We start from the raw sequence: 17,220 nt of genomic DNA, 5'->3' as shown, positions 1-17,220 counted from the left end.
GCCCTTCACCACTACTTCCAGGGTAGTAGGCTGCTAAGAGCAGTGCTCTACCCCGGTACGTTTGGCTCCTGAGCTCCCACTGCTGCCACCCTGCTGACCCCAGCCATGCTTTCAACACATATAACTGCCAATGAACTGAGAATATATTTTTTGTTTTGTACTGAAATAGGCCACTAACGCTTTCAACCATTTAACCGCCGCCACGTGAACTGAGAATGTACTTTTGTTTGTACTGAAATGGGCCACTAAACGCTTTCAACACATATAATGCCCCGACGTAAACAGAGAATGTATTTTTCTGTTTGTACTGAAATAGGCCTAAATGCTTCAACACATATAACCGCTGCCGACGTGAACTGAGAATGTATTTTTCTTTTTGTAATGAAATACAAAATAACACATATAACTGTCGCACTGACTGACTGCTACCGCCGCTATTTCCGTGAACCCCTGAACCACTACTTCCATTGTAGTAGCTGCTGCGAAGCAGCTGCTCTCCCAAGGCATGTTTGGCTCCCAACCTCCCACTGCTGCCACCTTGCTGACTCCCCCATGCTTTCAACACATATAACCGCCGACGTGAACTGAGAATATATTTTTCTTTCTGTACTGAAATAGGCCACTAACACTTTTGCCACAAATAGTGCACCATTGAAATGTGTATATTTTTTCTTTCTATAATAAAATAGGCCACTAAACCCTTTTGCCACAAATAACTGCACCAGTGAAGTGCGTATATTTTTTTATTTCTATAATAAAATAGGCCACTGAATGCTTTTGCCACAAATAAGTGCATCAGTGAAGTGCGTATATTTTTTTCTTTCTGTACTAAATATGCAACTAAACCCTTTTGCCACAAATAACTGCACCAGTGAAGTACTTATATATTTTTCTTTTTTTACTGTAATATGCCCCTATACGCTTTGAACAGAAATAAATGCAGAAGTGAACTAAGATATATTTTTCTTGCTGGACTGAAATAGGACACTATACGCTTTCACCAGAATTAACTATAGAAATGCAATGAGAATATATTTTTCTTGTCTGTACTGGAATAAGACACTATATGCTTTGACCAGAAAAAACTTAGAGTGAAGTGCGTATATAAATTTTTCTTGTAGTACTGAAATATGCCCTATACGCTTTCACCAGAAATAGCTGCAACAGTGCAGTGCGTATATACATATATATATATATATATATATATATATATATATATATATATTTTGTTTACTGTAATACGCCACTATACACTTTCAACAGAAATAACTGCCAAAGTGAACTGAGAATATATTTTTCTTGTTGGACTGAAATAGGCCACTATACGCTTGACCAGGAAAAAAACTTAGAGTGAAGTGCGTACATATTTTTCGTGTAGTACTGAAATATGCCAATTTATGCTTTCACCATAAATAACTGCAACAGTGCAGTGCGTATATATTTTTCTTTTTTAAGTGAAATATGCCCCTATATGCTTTCACCATAAATAACTGCAACAGTACAGTGCGTATACATTTTTCTTTTTTTACTGTAATACGCCCTATACGCTTTCAACAGAAATAACTGCAGAAGTGTTACTGAGAATATATTTTTCTTGTTGGACTGGAATAGGCCACTATAAGTTTTTACCAGAAAAAACGTAAAAGAGTGAAGGGCGTATATATTTTTCTTGTACTACTGAAATACGCCCCTATACGATTTCACCAGAAACAGTGTAGTGCGTATATATATATATATATATATATATATATATATAGTACAGACCAAAAGTTGGACACACCTTCTCATTCAAAGAGTTTTCTTTATTTTCATGACTATGAAAATTGTAGATTCACACTGAAGGCAACAAATATGAATTAACACATGTTGAATTATACATAACAAAAATGTGAAACTGCAAATATGTCATATTCTAGGTTCTTCAAAGCATCCACCTTTGCTTTGATTACTGCACTCTTGGCATTCTCTTTCTATCGCCCTTATTTTCCCCTTACTTTCGCTCTTACTTTCGCCCTTACTATCTTTTTCTCCCTTACTTTCGCCCTTACTATTTTTTTCGCCCTTACTTTCGCCATTACTATCTTACTTTCGCCATTACTATCTTTTTTCGCCCTTACTTTCGCTCTTACTTTCGCCCTCACTATCTTTTTCGCCCTCACTTTCGCCCTTACTTCTTTCGCCATTACTATCTTACTTTCGCCCTTACTATCTTTTTTTGCCCTTACTTTCACCCTTACTATCTTTTTTTGCCCTTACTTTCGCCCTTACTATCTTTTTTCGCCCTTACTTTTGCCCATACTTTTGCCCATACTTTTGCCCATACTTTTGCCCATACTTTTGCCCATACTTTTGCCCTTACTTTCGCCCATACTTTTGCCCTTACTTTCGCCCATACTTTTGCCCTTACTTTTCCCATACTTTTTGGTTTTTTTTTTTTTACTTGTTGTACTTTTTTTTTACTTTTGTTGCCCTTACTTTCCCCATACTTTTGCCCTTACTACCTTTTTTTGCCCTTACTTTCGCCCTTAGTATTTTACTTTTGCCCTTACTTTCGCCCATACTTTTGCCCTTACTACCTTTTTTTGCCCTTACTTTCGCCCTTAGTATTTTACTTTTGCCCTTACTTTTGCCCTACTTGTGCCCCCTTACTCTTTTTTGCCCTTACTATCCCCTACTTTTTCGCCCTTATACTTTTTGCCCTTACTATCTTTTTCGCCCTTCCTTTTGCCCTTACTATCCTACTTTCGCCCTTATTATCTTACTTTTGCCCTTACTATCTACTTTCCGCCCTTACTTTCGCCCTTATTATCTTACTTTCGCCCTTACTTTCCCTTATATCTTACTTTCCCCTTACTTTCGCCCTTACTTTTGCCCTTACTATCTTTTTTGCGCCTTACTTTTGCCCTTACTATCTTTTTTTGCCCTTACTTTTGCCCTTACTTTCGCCCCTTACTATCTTACTTTCGCCCTTACTTTCTTACCTTTTTTTGCCCTTACTTTCGCCCTTACTATCTTACTTTTGCCCTTACTTTCGCCCTTACTTTCTTACTTTTGCCCTTACTTTCGCCCTTACTAAATTACTTTCACCCTTACTTTCGCCCTTACTTTTGCCCTTACTATCTTTTTTGCCCTTACTTTTGCCCTTACTATCTTACTTTCGCCCTTCTATCTAGTTTTCGCCCTTACTTTCGCCCTTACTATCTTACTTTCGCCCTTACTTTCGACCTTACTATCTTACTTTTGCCCTTACTATCTTTTTTGCCCTTACTTTTGGCCTTACTTTCGCCCTTATTATCTTACTTTTTTTTTTTCCCTTACTTTCGCCCTTACTTTCACCCTTACTTTCTTACTTTCCGCCCTTATATATTTTTGCTTTTACTTTTGCCCTTACTTTCGCCCTTAGTATCTTACTTTCGCCCTTACTATCTACTTTCGCCCTTACTTTCGCCCCTACTATCTTACTTTCGCCCTTACTTTCCCCTTACTATCTTACTTTCGCCCTTACTATCTTACTTCTCGCCGTTACTTTCTTACTTTTGCCTTACTTTTGCCCTTACTATCTTACTTTTGCCCTTACTATCTTTTTGCCCGTACTTTGCCCTTACTTTCGCCCTTACTTCGCCCTTACTATTTTCTGCTGCCCTTACTTTCGCCCTTACTATCTTACTTTTGCCCTTACTTTCACCTTACTTTCTTACTTTCGCCCTTACTATCTTTTTTGCTTTTACTTTTGGCCCTTACTTCGCCCTTAGTATCTTACTGTCGCCCTTACCATCTTACTTTCCGCCCTTACTATCTTACTTTCGCCCTTACTTTCACCCTTACTTATCTTACTTTTGCCCTTACTATCTTTTTGCCCTTACTTTTGGCCTTACTTTCGCCCTTATTATCTTACTTTTTTTTTTTGGCCCTTACTTTCGCCCTTACTTTTCCGCCTTACTATCTTTTTTCCGCCCTTACTTTTGCCCTTACTATCTTTTTTGCCCTTACTTTTTGCCCTTACTTTCGCCCCTTACTATCGCCCTTACTTTCGCCCTTACTTCTTACCTTTTTTTGCCCTTACTTTCGCCCTTACTATCTTACTTTCGCCCTTACTTTTGCCCTTACTATCTTTTTTGCCCTTACTTTTGCCCTTACTTTCGCCCTTACTATTTTACTTTCGCCTTTACTTTCGCCCTTATTATCTTACTTTTACCCTTACTATCTTACTTTCGCCCTTACTATCTTACTTTCGCCCTTACTTTCGCCCTTACTATTCTACTTTCGCCTTTACTTTCGCCCTTATTATCTTACTTTTGCCCTTACTATCTTACTTTCGCCCTTACTTTCTTACTTTTGCCCTTACTTTTGCCCTTACTATCTTACTTTGCCCTTACTTTTGCCCTTACTATCTTTTTTGCTCTTACTTTTGCCCTTACTTTCGCCCTTACTACCTTATTTTTGCCCTTACTTTCACCCTTACTATCTTACTTTTGCCCTTACTATCTTTTTTGCCCTTACTTTCACCCTTACTTTCACCCTTACTATCTTACTTTCGCCTTTACTTTCGCCCTTACTATCTTTTTTGCCCTTACTTTTGCCCTTACTTTTGCCCTTACTTTCGCCCTTACTATCTTAACTTTTCGCCTTTACTTTCGCCCTTATTATCTTACTTTTGCCCTTACTATCTTACTTTCGCCCCTACTTTCTTACTTTTGCCCTTACTATCTTACTTTTGCCCTTACTATCTTTTTTGCCCTTACTTTTGCCCTTACTTTTGCCCTTACTTTCACCCTTACTATTTTTTTTGTGCCCTTACTTTTGCCCTTACTTTCGCCCTTACTTTCACCCTTACTATCTTACTTTCGCCCTTACTATCTTTTTGCTTTACTTTTGCCCTTACTTTCGCCCTTAGTATCTTACTTTCGCCCTTACTTTTGCCCTTACTATCTTACTTTTGCCCTTACTATCTTACTTTCGCCTTACTATCTTACTTTCGCCCTTACTTTCACCCTTACTATCTTACTTTTGCCTTACTATCTTTTTTGCCCTTACTTTGGCCTTACTTTCGCCCTTATTATCTTACTTTTTTTTTTGGCCCTTACTTTCGCCCTTACTTTTGCCCTTACTATCTTTTTCGCCCTTACTATCTTTTTTGCCCTTACTTTTGGCCTTACTTTCGCCCTTATTATCTTACTTTTTTTTTTGGCCCTTACTTTCGCCCTTACTTTTGCCCTTACTATCTTTTTCGCCCTTACTATCTTTTTGCCCTTACTTTTTCCCTTACTTTCGCCCCTTACTATCTTACTTTCGCCCTTACTTTCGCCCTTACTTTCTTACCTTTTTTTTGCCCTTACTTTCGCCCTTACTATCTTACTTTCGCCCCTTACTTTTGCCCTTACTATCTGTTTTGCCCTTACTTTGCCCTTACTTTTGCCCTTACTTTCGCCCTTACTATCTTACTTTCGCCTTTACTTTCGCCCTTATTATCTTACTTTTGCCCTTACTATCTTACTTTTGCCCTTACTTTCTTACTTTTGCCCTTACTTTTGCCCTACTATCTTACTTTTGCCCTTACTATCTTTTTTGCTCTTACTTTTGCCCTTACTTTCGCCCTTACTACCTTATTTTTGCCCTTACTTTCGCGCCTTACTATCTTACTTTTGCCCTTACTTTCGCCCTACTATCTTACTTTTCGCCTTTATTTTCGCCCTTACTTTTGCACCTTACTATCTTACTTTTGCCCTTACTATCTTACTTTTGCCCTTACATTTGCCCTTACTATCTTACTTTCGCCCTTACTATCTTACTTTTGCCCTTACATTCGCCCTTACTATCTTACTTTCGCCCTTACTATCTTACTTTCGCCCTTACTATCTTTTTTGCCCTTACTTTTGCCCTAGTTATCTTACTTTCGCCCTTACTTTCACCCTTACTTTGGCCCTTACTATCTTTTTTCGCCCTTACTTTCGCCCTTACTATCTTTTTGCCCTTACTTTCGCCCTTACTTTCGCCCTTACTATCTTACTTTCGCCCTTACTTTCACCCTTACTTTTGCCCTTACTATCTTTTTTTGCTCTTACTATCTTACTTTCGCCCTTACTTTTGCCCTAACTTTCGCCCTTACTATCTTTTTTGCCCTTACTATCTTTTTTGCCCTTACTTTCGCCCTTACTATCTTTTTTGCCCTAACTTTCGCCCTTACTATCTTACTTTCGCCCTATTTTTTTTGCCCTTACTTTCGCCCTTACTATCTTTTTTGCCCTTACTTTTGCCCTTACTTTCTTCCTTACTTTCGCCCTTACTATCTTACTTTTGCCCTTACTTTCTTCCTTACTTTTGCCCTTACTATCTTACTTTTGCCCTTACTTTCGCCCTTACTATCTTACTTTCGCCCTTACTATCTTTTTTGCCCTTACTTTCGCCCTTACTATCTTTTTTGCCCTAACTTTCGCACTTACTATCTTACTTTCGCCCTATTTTTTTTGCCCTTACTTTTGCCCTTACTATCTTTTTTACCCTTACTTTCGCCCTTACTATCTTACTTTTGCCCTTACTTTTGCCCTTACTATCTTACTTTTACCCTTACTATCTTACTTTCGCCCTTACTTTTGCCCTTAGTATCTTTCTTTCGCCCTTACTTTTGCCCTTACTTTTGCCCTTAGTATCTTTCTATCGCCCTTACTATCTTTTTTGCCCTTACTTTCGACCTTAGTATCTTTCTTTCGCCCTTACTTTTGCCCTCAGTATCTTTCTTTCGCCTTTACTTTCGCCCTTAGTATCTTACTTTCACCCTTAGTATCTTTTTTCGCTCTTAGTATCTTACTTTCGTCCTTACTTTCGCACTTACTATCTGTTTTTTGCCCTTACTTTCGCCCTTACTTTCGACCTTGGTATCTTTCTATCGCCCTTTCGCCCTTACTTTGGACCTTGATATCTTTCTTTGGCCCTTACTTTCGCCCTTACTTTCGCCCTTACTTTTGCCTAGTATCTTTCGCCCTTAAGTATCTTTTTCGCCCTTTGTATTTTACTTTCGCCCTTACTTTCACCCTTACTTTTGACCTTAGTACCTTTGTTTCGCTCTTACTTTCGCCCTTACTATCTTTTTTCGCCCTTACTTTCACCCTTACTTTTGCCCTTAGTATCTTACTTTCGCCCTTACTTTCGCCCTTACTATCTTTTTTCGCCCCTTACTTTCGCCCGCCCTTACTATCTTTTTTTGCCCTTACTTTCGCCCTTACTTTTTTTGCCCTTACTTTCGCCATTAGTATTTTACTTTCGCCCTTACTTTCGCCCTTACTATCTTTTTTTGCCCTTACTTTCGCCCGCCCTTACTATCTTTTTTTGCCCTTACTTTCGCCCTTACTTTTTTTGCCCTTACTTTCGCCCTTATTTTCGCCATTAGTATTTTACTTTCGCCCTTACTTTCGCCCTTAGTATTTTACTTTCGCCCTTACTTTTGACCTTAGTATCTTTCTTTCGCCCCTTACTTTCGCCCTTAGTATTTTACTTTCGCCCTTACTTTCGACCTTAGTATCTTTTTCGCCCTTACTTTTGCATTTAGTATCTTTCTTTCGCCCTTACTTTCGCCCCTTAGTATTTTACTTTCACCCTTACTTTCGCCCTTAATTTCTTTTTTTGCCCTTAATTTCGCCCTTACTTTCGACCTTAGTATTTTTCTTTCGCCCTTAGTATTTTAGTTTCGCCCTTACTTTCGCCCTTAGTATCTTTTTTGCCCTTACTTTCGCCCTTAGTATCTTTTTTTCACCCTTACTTTCGCCCTTAGTATTTTTCTTTCACCCTTTCGCCCTTACTTTCACCCTTACTTTCGCCCTTAGTATCTTTTTTCGCCCTTACATTCGCCCTTAGAATCTTACTTTTGCCCTGTAATGGAATGGAGCCTAGCCACTAGCCAGTGGCCACAATACAGTCTGTGTGGGCCTGACACACACTGGCTTGTAAATGTGATTATATCACAGAAAAATTCTAAATAGTATATTTTTTTATCTGCGAGGTATTTTCTGTCACACCCTGTATGAATGGTGTGCATACAGTGCTGTGACTGAGCCTGCAGCCTCTCACACACAGGCAGCCAGGCAACTGCACTATATATGTATATATAAAAAAATTAAAAAAGCACACTTATGTACCAGCCCTAAAAAGGGCTTTTTGGGGTGCTGTCAGGACGCTGTCCTTACAGCAGATGAGTCTGTGGACACAGAACAATGCCCTAGCTAACGCTTTCCCTATTGATTCAGCTGCAGCAGCACTGTCCCTCCTCTTCCGAATGAATCTAAAATGGATGCTGTCCAGGAGGTGGGAGGGTCTGGGAGGGAGGGTCTGCTGCTGATTGGCTGGAATGTGTCTGCTGACTGTGAGGTACAGGATCAAAGTTTACTCAATGATGATGTATAGGGGCGGACCGAACATCGCATATGTTCACCTGTCGCGGCGAACGAGAACAAGCTATGTTCGCCGGGAACTAGTCGTCGGGCCATCACTACTCACCAGGCCTCTGTTCACGAGTAACACATTCCCCTAACAGCCATGAAGCCTGTCACTGCCTAACAACGCTTTCACCAGAAATAACTGCAGAAGTGAAATGCGTATATATTTTTCTTGTAGTACTGATATAAGATACTAAAGATACTAAGATATAAGCCACTAAAGGCTTTTCAACATAGCACTTGCAACCCAATAACAAATAGCTGGAATGACTGAGCTGTCTAATGACTATTTGGATCCCCAAATAATCGTTCCCTGCACTTGTAAATCTCTTTCCTATCAATGTCCCTAGCTTATGATGTCTCTCCCTGCACTAAGATGCTGTGAAATGATTTCTCCCTATCCTTTGCCTGCACTTATAAATCGTTTTTCCTGTCTTTTTTTGCCACAATCAGGTTTTTCCAATTGCTGTCCCTAGCGCTGTAATGGGTCTCCTAGCACCCCGACCGGGTACCTCAGTCGATAGATGCTCCTAGTGCTTTCCGAGGACTCCAAGCACCCCACTTGACCCCATACGCACTGCAGACCCCACGAACCACCGAAGCTTGGTTGAGGTCTCACCGTCTCCTACCCACCCTGGACCTACGACAAGGCTCCAGGCTCCAGTGGGTGAACCTCTCCTAAATCCCGAGAGCAGGAACAGCTCTTACAAGAGCTAGTAGTTATGCCAGGGGAGTATAGCAAATCTTCAGCGTATAGCAATCCCCCAGTTTTGATCAGTTATCCAAACACCAGCCTCAACATGATGAAGGATAAAACAGGCACCTTTATTAAGGGCTACTTGCCCGTATTTATGCAGGTCCCCATCTGGTGGACACGCCCCTAGGGGACCAGAAGGGAGACTGTGACACAGGACAGATATGCAGCAATTCAGGATACACAGACACAACACATCCCAACAATGCATCATGGTTTCCTCCTCTCTGCCCTGGAGACACCCGATGAGCAATTCAATTATCTCTTAGGACAAAGGGAAATCACCAATACACATGTGGAGACAACAGGACAGAAATCACTATTTAAACACACAATGGGACAATGGCACAATGGGAAAATAGAAACACACCCAGCATATTCCTCCCCTCTGTCTAGGAGATAATGGCGTCAATTTCTGTATCTGCTCAACTATCTCCTATGCTGAAAAGTTACACTTCTTATAAATTGTTACAACTTTGTGAGTTTACATTGTACATACATATAACTTATATCAATTTAACCAGTATAACTTGGGGACAAACCTATCCAAAATTCACTTGAATAGGTTAAGGGGTTTAAAAGTTTGTAAAAGTATCTTAAAGGGTCGTAATCCTGGGGCAGGAGGCTGGCAAACAGCCCCCTCCAAAACACCGTGGCGAGGTTGGTTTCGCCACAAGCGCCTTCACACGTCTGTCCCTACACTCTGAATACTGGAAAATGTCTGACTGTAGGATGGCCGCCGTATTTATAGGGCTGTGACATCACAGGGCTGTCTGGCTGCTGATTGGCTGCAGGAAGGCATGTCCATCTGGGTGATCCCGCCTTCCTAGAGTTCCTTGCCCGATGTCCTCAGTCCTCACATGTGTAGCCTCCATTTTAGAAAAATTGCGATTCGTTAACACGAAGCGTGAGGAAATTCACATTCGTTGCGAATCAAATTATTTCGATTCGCTCATCTTTAATTGATATATTTCAGCTATCTCACACAGAAGCTTTTTATTGCAATTCCTTTGGCTGTGACTGGATGCAGCATAAAGAGTTGTACAACTAGAAATGATTCAATTTGTAAAATCTGGCAATTTGACCATTTCATACATTTTGCTGGAGGTTTCAAAGTATAGAGCACATGAATACCAGAGCTTTCCTACCTGGAGCTGGCTGACTGTGAACAGACTGGGATGCTGGCTTCGGTGTTAGTGTAGAAGCATGGTTCAGGCCATTTTCTGCTGGTGCCGGCCTTGGTTCACTGTTAGTTTCTGATGGAGCATCACCGGCTTCTGCCTACAAAAAATACCAAAGCGTACTGTCAATGCGTGCTAGATGACGCAGCATAACCAACTGATGGCATGTTTTCTTCTCTTGACATAGTTCTTGACTGCATGATTTATTACTATTACAGATGATTTTCTAAGGTCTGTATTGTCTGGCCAACTCTGCAGGGTGATGCTCAGCATAAAAGATGAAAGAAAGGACACAATGCAACCTTTTTGAGATTTGACTGACAAATCATCTGGATTCTTGAAGAACATTATCCATAATGGTCCTTGAAAAATTGCAGAAGTAGTGACTGTACCTCCACCTTTATGTACATCCTTATAGACTATAACAAAGTGTGAATTTGAATACCCCTCTAAAGAGGCTGTCCAGTATTAGAAAAACATGGCTGCTAGCTCCCAAAAATGGCACTAATAAATTGTGGCATTGCAGCTGATCCCCATTTACTTCAATGGGGCTAAGCGACAACATCAGACATAACCCATAGATAGGTATGGCACCATTTATGGAAAAAGTAGCCATGCTTTCCTTATAATGGGCAACCCCTTTAACCCCTTCAAGACCCTGCAAATCTGACATGTGTCATTTTATGTGGTGATAACTTAAAACATTTTTTTACTTATCCAGTACTTCATGACAGTCATAAATTTGAGTCAAAATATTTCATTTTTATTTATAAATAAATACCAAATTTACCAAAAAATTTTAAATTTTTCATGTTTTGATAATTTTCAAAATGACATTTTATTTTTTGGGGACATTAGAAGGCTTAGAAGTTTAAAAGCAAATCTTAAAATTAAGAAAATCTCCAAAACCCATTTTTTTTACAACAAGTTCAGTTGTGAAGTCACTTTGTGGGGCTTACATATTACAAACCACCCATAAATCACACTATTTTAGAAACTACACCCCTCAAGCTATTCTTATAACTGTTTTACAAACTTTTTTCACCCTTTAGGTGTCCCACGAGAATTAAAGGAAAATGAGAATGACATTTCTAAATTTCACTTTTTTTTGTAGATTTTAAATTTGAATCAATTTTTTCTGCAACACATCAAGGGTTAACAGCCAAACAAAACTAAAAATCTATTACCCTGAATCTGGACTTTACAGAAACACGCAATATGTGCTCAAAAACTGATGTATGAGCGCACAGCAGGCTTCAGAGTGGAAGGAGCACCATATGGCTTTTATGGCTTTTAGAGAGCGGATTTAGCTGGAATGGAAATTGGGAGCTATGTCGCATATGAAGAAACCCTGAGTTGGCCCTACAGTGGAAACCCCCAAAAAGTGACCCTTTTTTGGAAACTACACCCCTCAAGGAATCTTTAAAGGTGTGTAGTAAGCACTTTTACCTCAAAGGGTGTTTCCTAGAATTAGGAAACACTTGGCAGTGAAAATGAAAAATATAATTTTTTTTCACAAAAAAGTTGCTTTACACCCACATTTTTCATTTCCCAAAAGGTAACAAGACAAAATGAACCCCACATTTTGTTCCCAATTTTCCACCGAATATGACAACACCCCATATGTGCTCAAAATTTGATGTATGGGTGCACAGCAGGCTTCAGAGTGGAGGGAGAACGGATTTAGCTGGAATGGTAATTGAGAGCTACAGTATGTCGCATATGAAGACACCCTGAGGTGGCCCTACAGTGGAAACACTTTTTTGGAAACTACACCTCTCAAAGAATCCTTCAAGGTGTGTAGTGAGCACTTTGACCTCAAAGGTGTTTCCTAGAATTAGGAAACACTTGGCAGTGAAAATGAAAATTTTAATTTTTTAATAAAAAAAGTTGCTTTACACCCACATTTTTCACTTTCCCAAAGGGTAACAGGACAAAATGCACCCACATTTTGTTCCCCATTTCCCACGAATACGGCAACACCTCATATGTGCTAAAAAAAATTATGTATGGGCGCACAGTAGGCTTCAGAGTGGAAAGTGCACCATATGGCTTTAGTGGAGCAGATTTAGATGGAATGATAATTGGTAGCTATGTCACATATGAAGACACCCTAAGGTGGCCCTACAGTGGAAACCCCCAAAAAGTGACCCCATTTTGTAAACTACACCCCTCAAGGAATTTTTGAAGGTGTGTAGTGAGCACTTTGACCTCAAAGGTGTTTCCTAGAATTAGGAAACACTTGGCAGTGAAAATGAAAATTTTAATTTTTTAATAAAAAAAGTTGCTTTACACCCACATTTTTCACTTTCCCAAAGGGTAACAGGACAAAATGCACCCACATTTTGTTCCCCATTTCCCACGAATACGGCAACACCTCATATGTGCTAAAAAAAATTATGTATGGGCGCACAGTAGGCTTCAGAGTGGAAAGTGCACCATATGGCTTTAGTGGAGCAGATTTAGATGGAATGATAATTGGTAGCTATGTCACATATGAAGACACCCTAAGGTGGCCCTACAGTGGAAACCCCCAAAAAGTGACCCCATTTTGTAAACTACACCCCTCAAGGAATTTTTGAAGGTGTGTAGTGAGCACTTTGACCTCAAAGGTGTTTCCTAGAACTAGGAATAACTTGGCAGTGAAAATGAAAAGTTGAATTTTTTTTCACTAAAAAGTTGCTTTACACCCACATTTTTCACTTTTCCGAAGTGTACCAGGACAAAATGCACCCCATATTTTTTCCCATTTCCACCCGAAAACAGCAACACCCCATATGTGCTAAAAAAAATTATGTATAGGCGCACAGCAGGCTTCGGAGTGTAAGGAGCACAATATCGCTTTAGGAGAGCGGATTTAGCTGGAATGGTAACTGGGAGCTATGTCACATATGAAGACACCCTAAGGTGGCCCTACAGTGTAAACCCCCAAAAAGTGACCACATTTTGGAAACTACACCCCTCAAGGAATCTTTCAAGGTGTGTAGTGAGCACTTTAACCTCAAAGGTGTTTTCTAGAATTAGGAAAAACTTGGCAGTGAAAATGAAAAATTGCCTATTTTTTCACAAACAGTTTTTTTACACCAACATTTTTGACTTTGCCAAATTGTAACAAGACAAAATGCACCCCACCTTTTTTTCCCCATTTCATCCCCCCAAATATGGCAACACCACAAATGTGCTCAAAAACTGATATATGGGCGCACAGCAGGCTTCAGTGTGTAAGGAGCACCATATGGCTTTAGGAGAGTGGATTTAGCTGGAATGGCAATTTGGAGCTATATAACATGAAGACACCCTGAGGTGGCCCTACAGTCGAAACCAAAAAAGTGACGCCATTTTGTAAACTACACCCCTCAAGGAATCTTTCAAGGTGTGTAGTGAGCACTTTAACCTTAAAGGTGTTTCCTAGAATTAGGAAACACTTGGCAGTGAAAAATAAAAGTTGCTTTACACCCACATTTTTCACTTTCCAAAATGGTAACAGGACAAAATGCACCCGCATTTTGTTCCCCATTTCCCACGAATACGGCAACACCTCATATGTGCTAAAAAAAATTATGTATGGGCGCACAGTAGGCTTCAGAGTGGAAAGTGCACCATATGGCTTTAGGAGAGCGGATTTAGATGAAATGATAATTGGTAGCTATGTCACATATGAAGACACCCTAAGGTGGCCCTACAGTGGAAACCCCTAAAAAGTGACCCCATTTTGTAAACTACACCCCTCAAGGAATTTTTGAAGGTGTGTAGTGAGCACTTTGACCTCAAAGGTGTTTCCTAGAACTAGGAATAACTTGGCAGTGAAAATGAAAAGTTGAATTTTTTTTCACAAAAAAGTTGCTTTACACCCACATTTTTCACTTTTCCAAAGTGTACCAGGACAAAATGCACCCCACATTTTTCCCCATTTCCACCCGAAAACAGCAACACCCCATATGTGCTAAAAAAATTATGTATAGGCGCACAGCAGGCTTCGGAGTGTAAGGAGCACAATATCGCTTTAGGAGAGCGGATTTAGCTGGAATGGTAACTGGGAGCTATGTCACATATGAAGACACCCTAAGGTGGCCCTACAGTTTAAACCCCCAAAAAGTGACCGCATTTTGGAAACTACACCCCTCAAGGAATCTTTCAAGGTATGTAGTGAGCACTTTAACCTCAAAGGTGTTTCCTAGAATTAGGAAACACTTGGCAGTGAAAAATAAAAGTTGCTTTACACCCACATTTTTCACTTTCCAAAATGGTAACAGGACAAAATGCACCCCAAATTTTGTTCCCCATTTTCCCCCGAATACGGCAACACTCCATATGTGCTCAAAAATGATGTATGAATGCACAGCAGGGCTCTAGAGTCAAACAGCAAAATATGAATTTTGCTGACCTGAATTGGCAGACATTGATTTTAGGTGCTATGTCGCATGTTAAAAAATTCTAGATGTCCACAGAAATTAAAAACTCCAGGAATTGAACAAATTTTGAAAAGAGCACCCCTGTATGAACATTTTAAGTGGTGGAAAGGTAGAAACACTTGTTAAAGGATTTGAAAGCACAAATTTGTGAAAATTAAACATTTCAAGCAGACCCTAATTTTTAACTTTCACAAGGGGTTAATGGAGAAAATGTACCCCAGTATGTGTTCCCTGTTTTCTCCCTATTCAGTAAACACCCCATATGTGCTTGTAGCCTGCTGTATGGGCACACAACAAGCAAACAGCAAAATATGGATTTTGTTGGCAGACCTGAATTGGCAGATATGGATTTTAGGTGCCATGTCGAATCTAAAAAATACCTGCGGTCCCCAAAAATTAAAAACTCCAATTAAAAACTCATGTACGAACATTTTAAGTGGTGGAAAGGGTACTTTTTAGCAAACAGGTGTCTCACAGAAGGCAAAAACACTTGTTAAAGGATTTCAAAGCACATATTTGTGAAAATAAAAAATTACTAGCAATTACGAGAAAAATGTTTCACTTTCACAAGAGGTTAAAGGAGAAAATGTACCCCAGTTTATGTTCCCCATTTTCTCCCCATTCAGGAAACACTCCATATGTGCTTGTAGCCTGCTGTATGGGCGCACAGCAGGGCTCTAGAGGCAAAGTGCAAAATATGTTTTTTGCAGGCTTGAATAAACAGACATGGATTTTAGGTGCCATGTCGCATTAAAAAATTCCTGAGGTCCCCAGAGGTGCCTGTAGCAAAGTTTAACCCTTTCCTGTGCTGCTATAGTGCTGCCATTGGCTGGAGCGTTGTTCCAGCCAATCGCAGTGCTGGTAGGGGATGCCAAACACTGGAGTCCCCTGCTTGACCTCGGAGGAGACCAATGCTGACCAGTCACCTCCCTATGACTACCCCCCACGCTCCGCCCAGCAGCTTCCTTCTCCTTCCGGCGCTGGGATGTGCCGGTCTTCATTGACCGACCAATCACAGCGCTTGGAGCTGCAGGGGGGCGGAAAGACACCATGCTGCCCTTACCTGGCATGGATGCCTGCCAGTAAGAGCAGCCATGGTGCCCCCATTTCCCCGCAATCCTGCCCCAGCACCCGGTGGACCTTGTGCCGTACATGTACGGTGCTGGTCCTTAAGTCACGTCCAGCTGCGCCGTACATGTACGGAGCAGGTCCTTAAGGGGTAAAGGCTAGTTTAACATCAGCATTTTTTAATCCAGCAGGCAGAAGAACAGCCTCTTGGATTTCACAGTATCTGGCATAGCCAGACGCTGCCGTTCACCACCAGAGCAAACTGATTATAATGGGGATCTGGCGGTGTATGGACCTATCTGGCAATGCCAGATAATGTGAAATGTGGCAGGCTGTTCCTCTGCCAGAACAGCCTGATGGATTTTAAAATGCAGATGTGAAACTAACCTAACAATCTTGATGAGAAGCCACATTGAAAAAGTTGTTTTACCCTTAGGCCCCTTTCACACGGGCGAGTATTCCGTGCGAGTGCGATGCGTGAGTTGAATGCATTACACCCGCATTGAATCCTGACCCATTTATTTCTATGGGGCTGTGCAGACGAGCGGTGATTTTCACGCATCACTTGTGCGTTGCGTGAAAATCGCAGCATGCTCCTCTTTGTGCGTTTTTCACATAACGCAGGCCCTATAAAAATGAATGGGCTTGCGTGAAAATCGCAAGCATCCGCAAGCAAGTGCGGATGCGGTGCGATTTTCACGCACGGTTGCTAGGAGTAGATCGGGATGGAGACTGATCATTATTATTTTCCCTTATAGCATGGTTATAAGGGAAAATAATAGCATTCTGAATACAGAATGCATAGTACAATAGCGCTGGAGGGGTTAAAATTTTAAAAAAATGTACTCACCTTAATCCACTTGATCGCGCAGCCCGGCATCTCTTCTGTCTTCTGTGCTGTGTGCAGGAAAAAGACCTGTGGTTACGTCACTCTGGTTATCACATGATCCATCACCATGGTAAAAGATCATGTGACGGACCATGTGATGACCGGAGTGACGCCACCACAGGTCCTTTTCCTGCACACAGCACAGAAGACAGAAGAGATGCCGGGCTACGCGATCAAGTGGATTAAGGTGAGTACATTTTTTTAAAATTTTAACCCCTCCAGCGCTATTGTACTATGCATTCTGTATTCAGAATGCTATTATTTTCCCTTATAACCATGTTATAAGGGAAAATAATACAATCTACAGAACACCGATCCCAAGCCCGAACTTCTGTGAAAAAGTTCGGGTTTGGGTACTAAACGTGGCTGTTTTTCTCACACGCGTGCAAAACGCATTACAATGTTTTGCACTTGCGCGGAAAAATTGTGCATGTTCCCGCAACGCACCCGCACCTTTTCCAGCAACGCCTGTGTGAAAGGGGCCTTAGTG

General features: G+C 40.8%; 1 protein-coding gene across 1 annotated transcript in view; it reads right to left on the bottom strand.

The window, feature by feature from the left end:
* Positions 1 to 17,220, bottom strand: part of PLCB1 (phospholipase C beta 1) — an 882,984-nt gene that overhangs the window by 205,463 nt on the left and 660,301 nt on the right. The window contains exon 24 of the mRNA XM_044292378.1: positions 10,329 to 10,461. Within this exon, the coding sequence (XP_044148313.1) occupies positions 10,329 to 10,461 (133 nt within the window). The remainder of the gene's footprint in view (positions 1 to 10,328; positions 10,462 to 17,220) is intronic.

Source organism: Bufo gargarizans, chromosome 4 (genome assembly GCF_014858855.1).
Source record: "Bufo gargarizans isolate SCDJY-AF-19 chromosome 4, ASM1485885v1, whole genome shotgun sequence".
In the NCBI taxonomy this organism is placed as follows: domain Eukaryota; kingdom Metazoa; phylum Chordata; class Amphibia; order Anura; family Bufonidae; genus Bufo; species Bufo gargarizans.
This window is presented reverse-complemented; position numbering and strand designations above follow the sequence as displayed.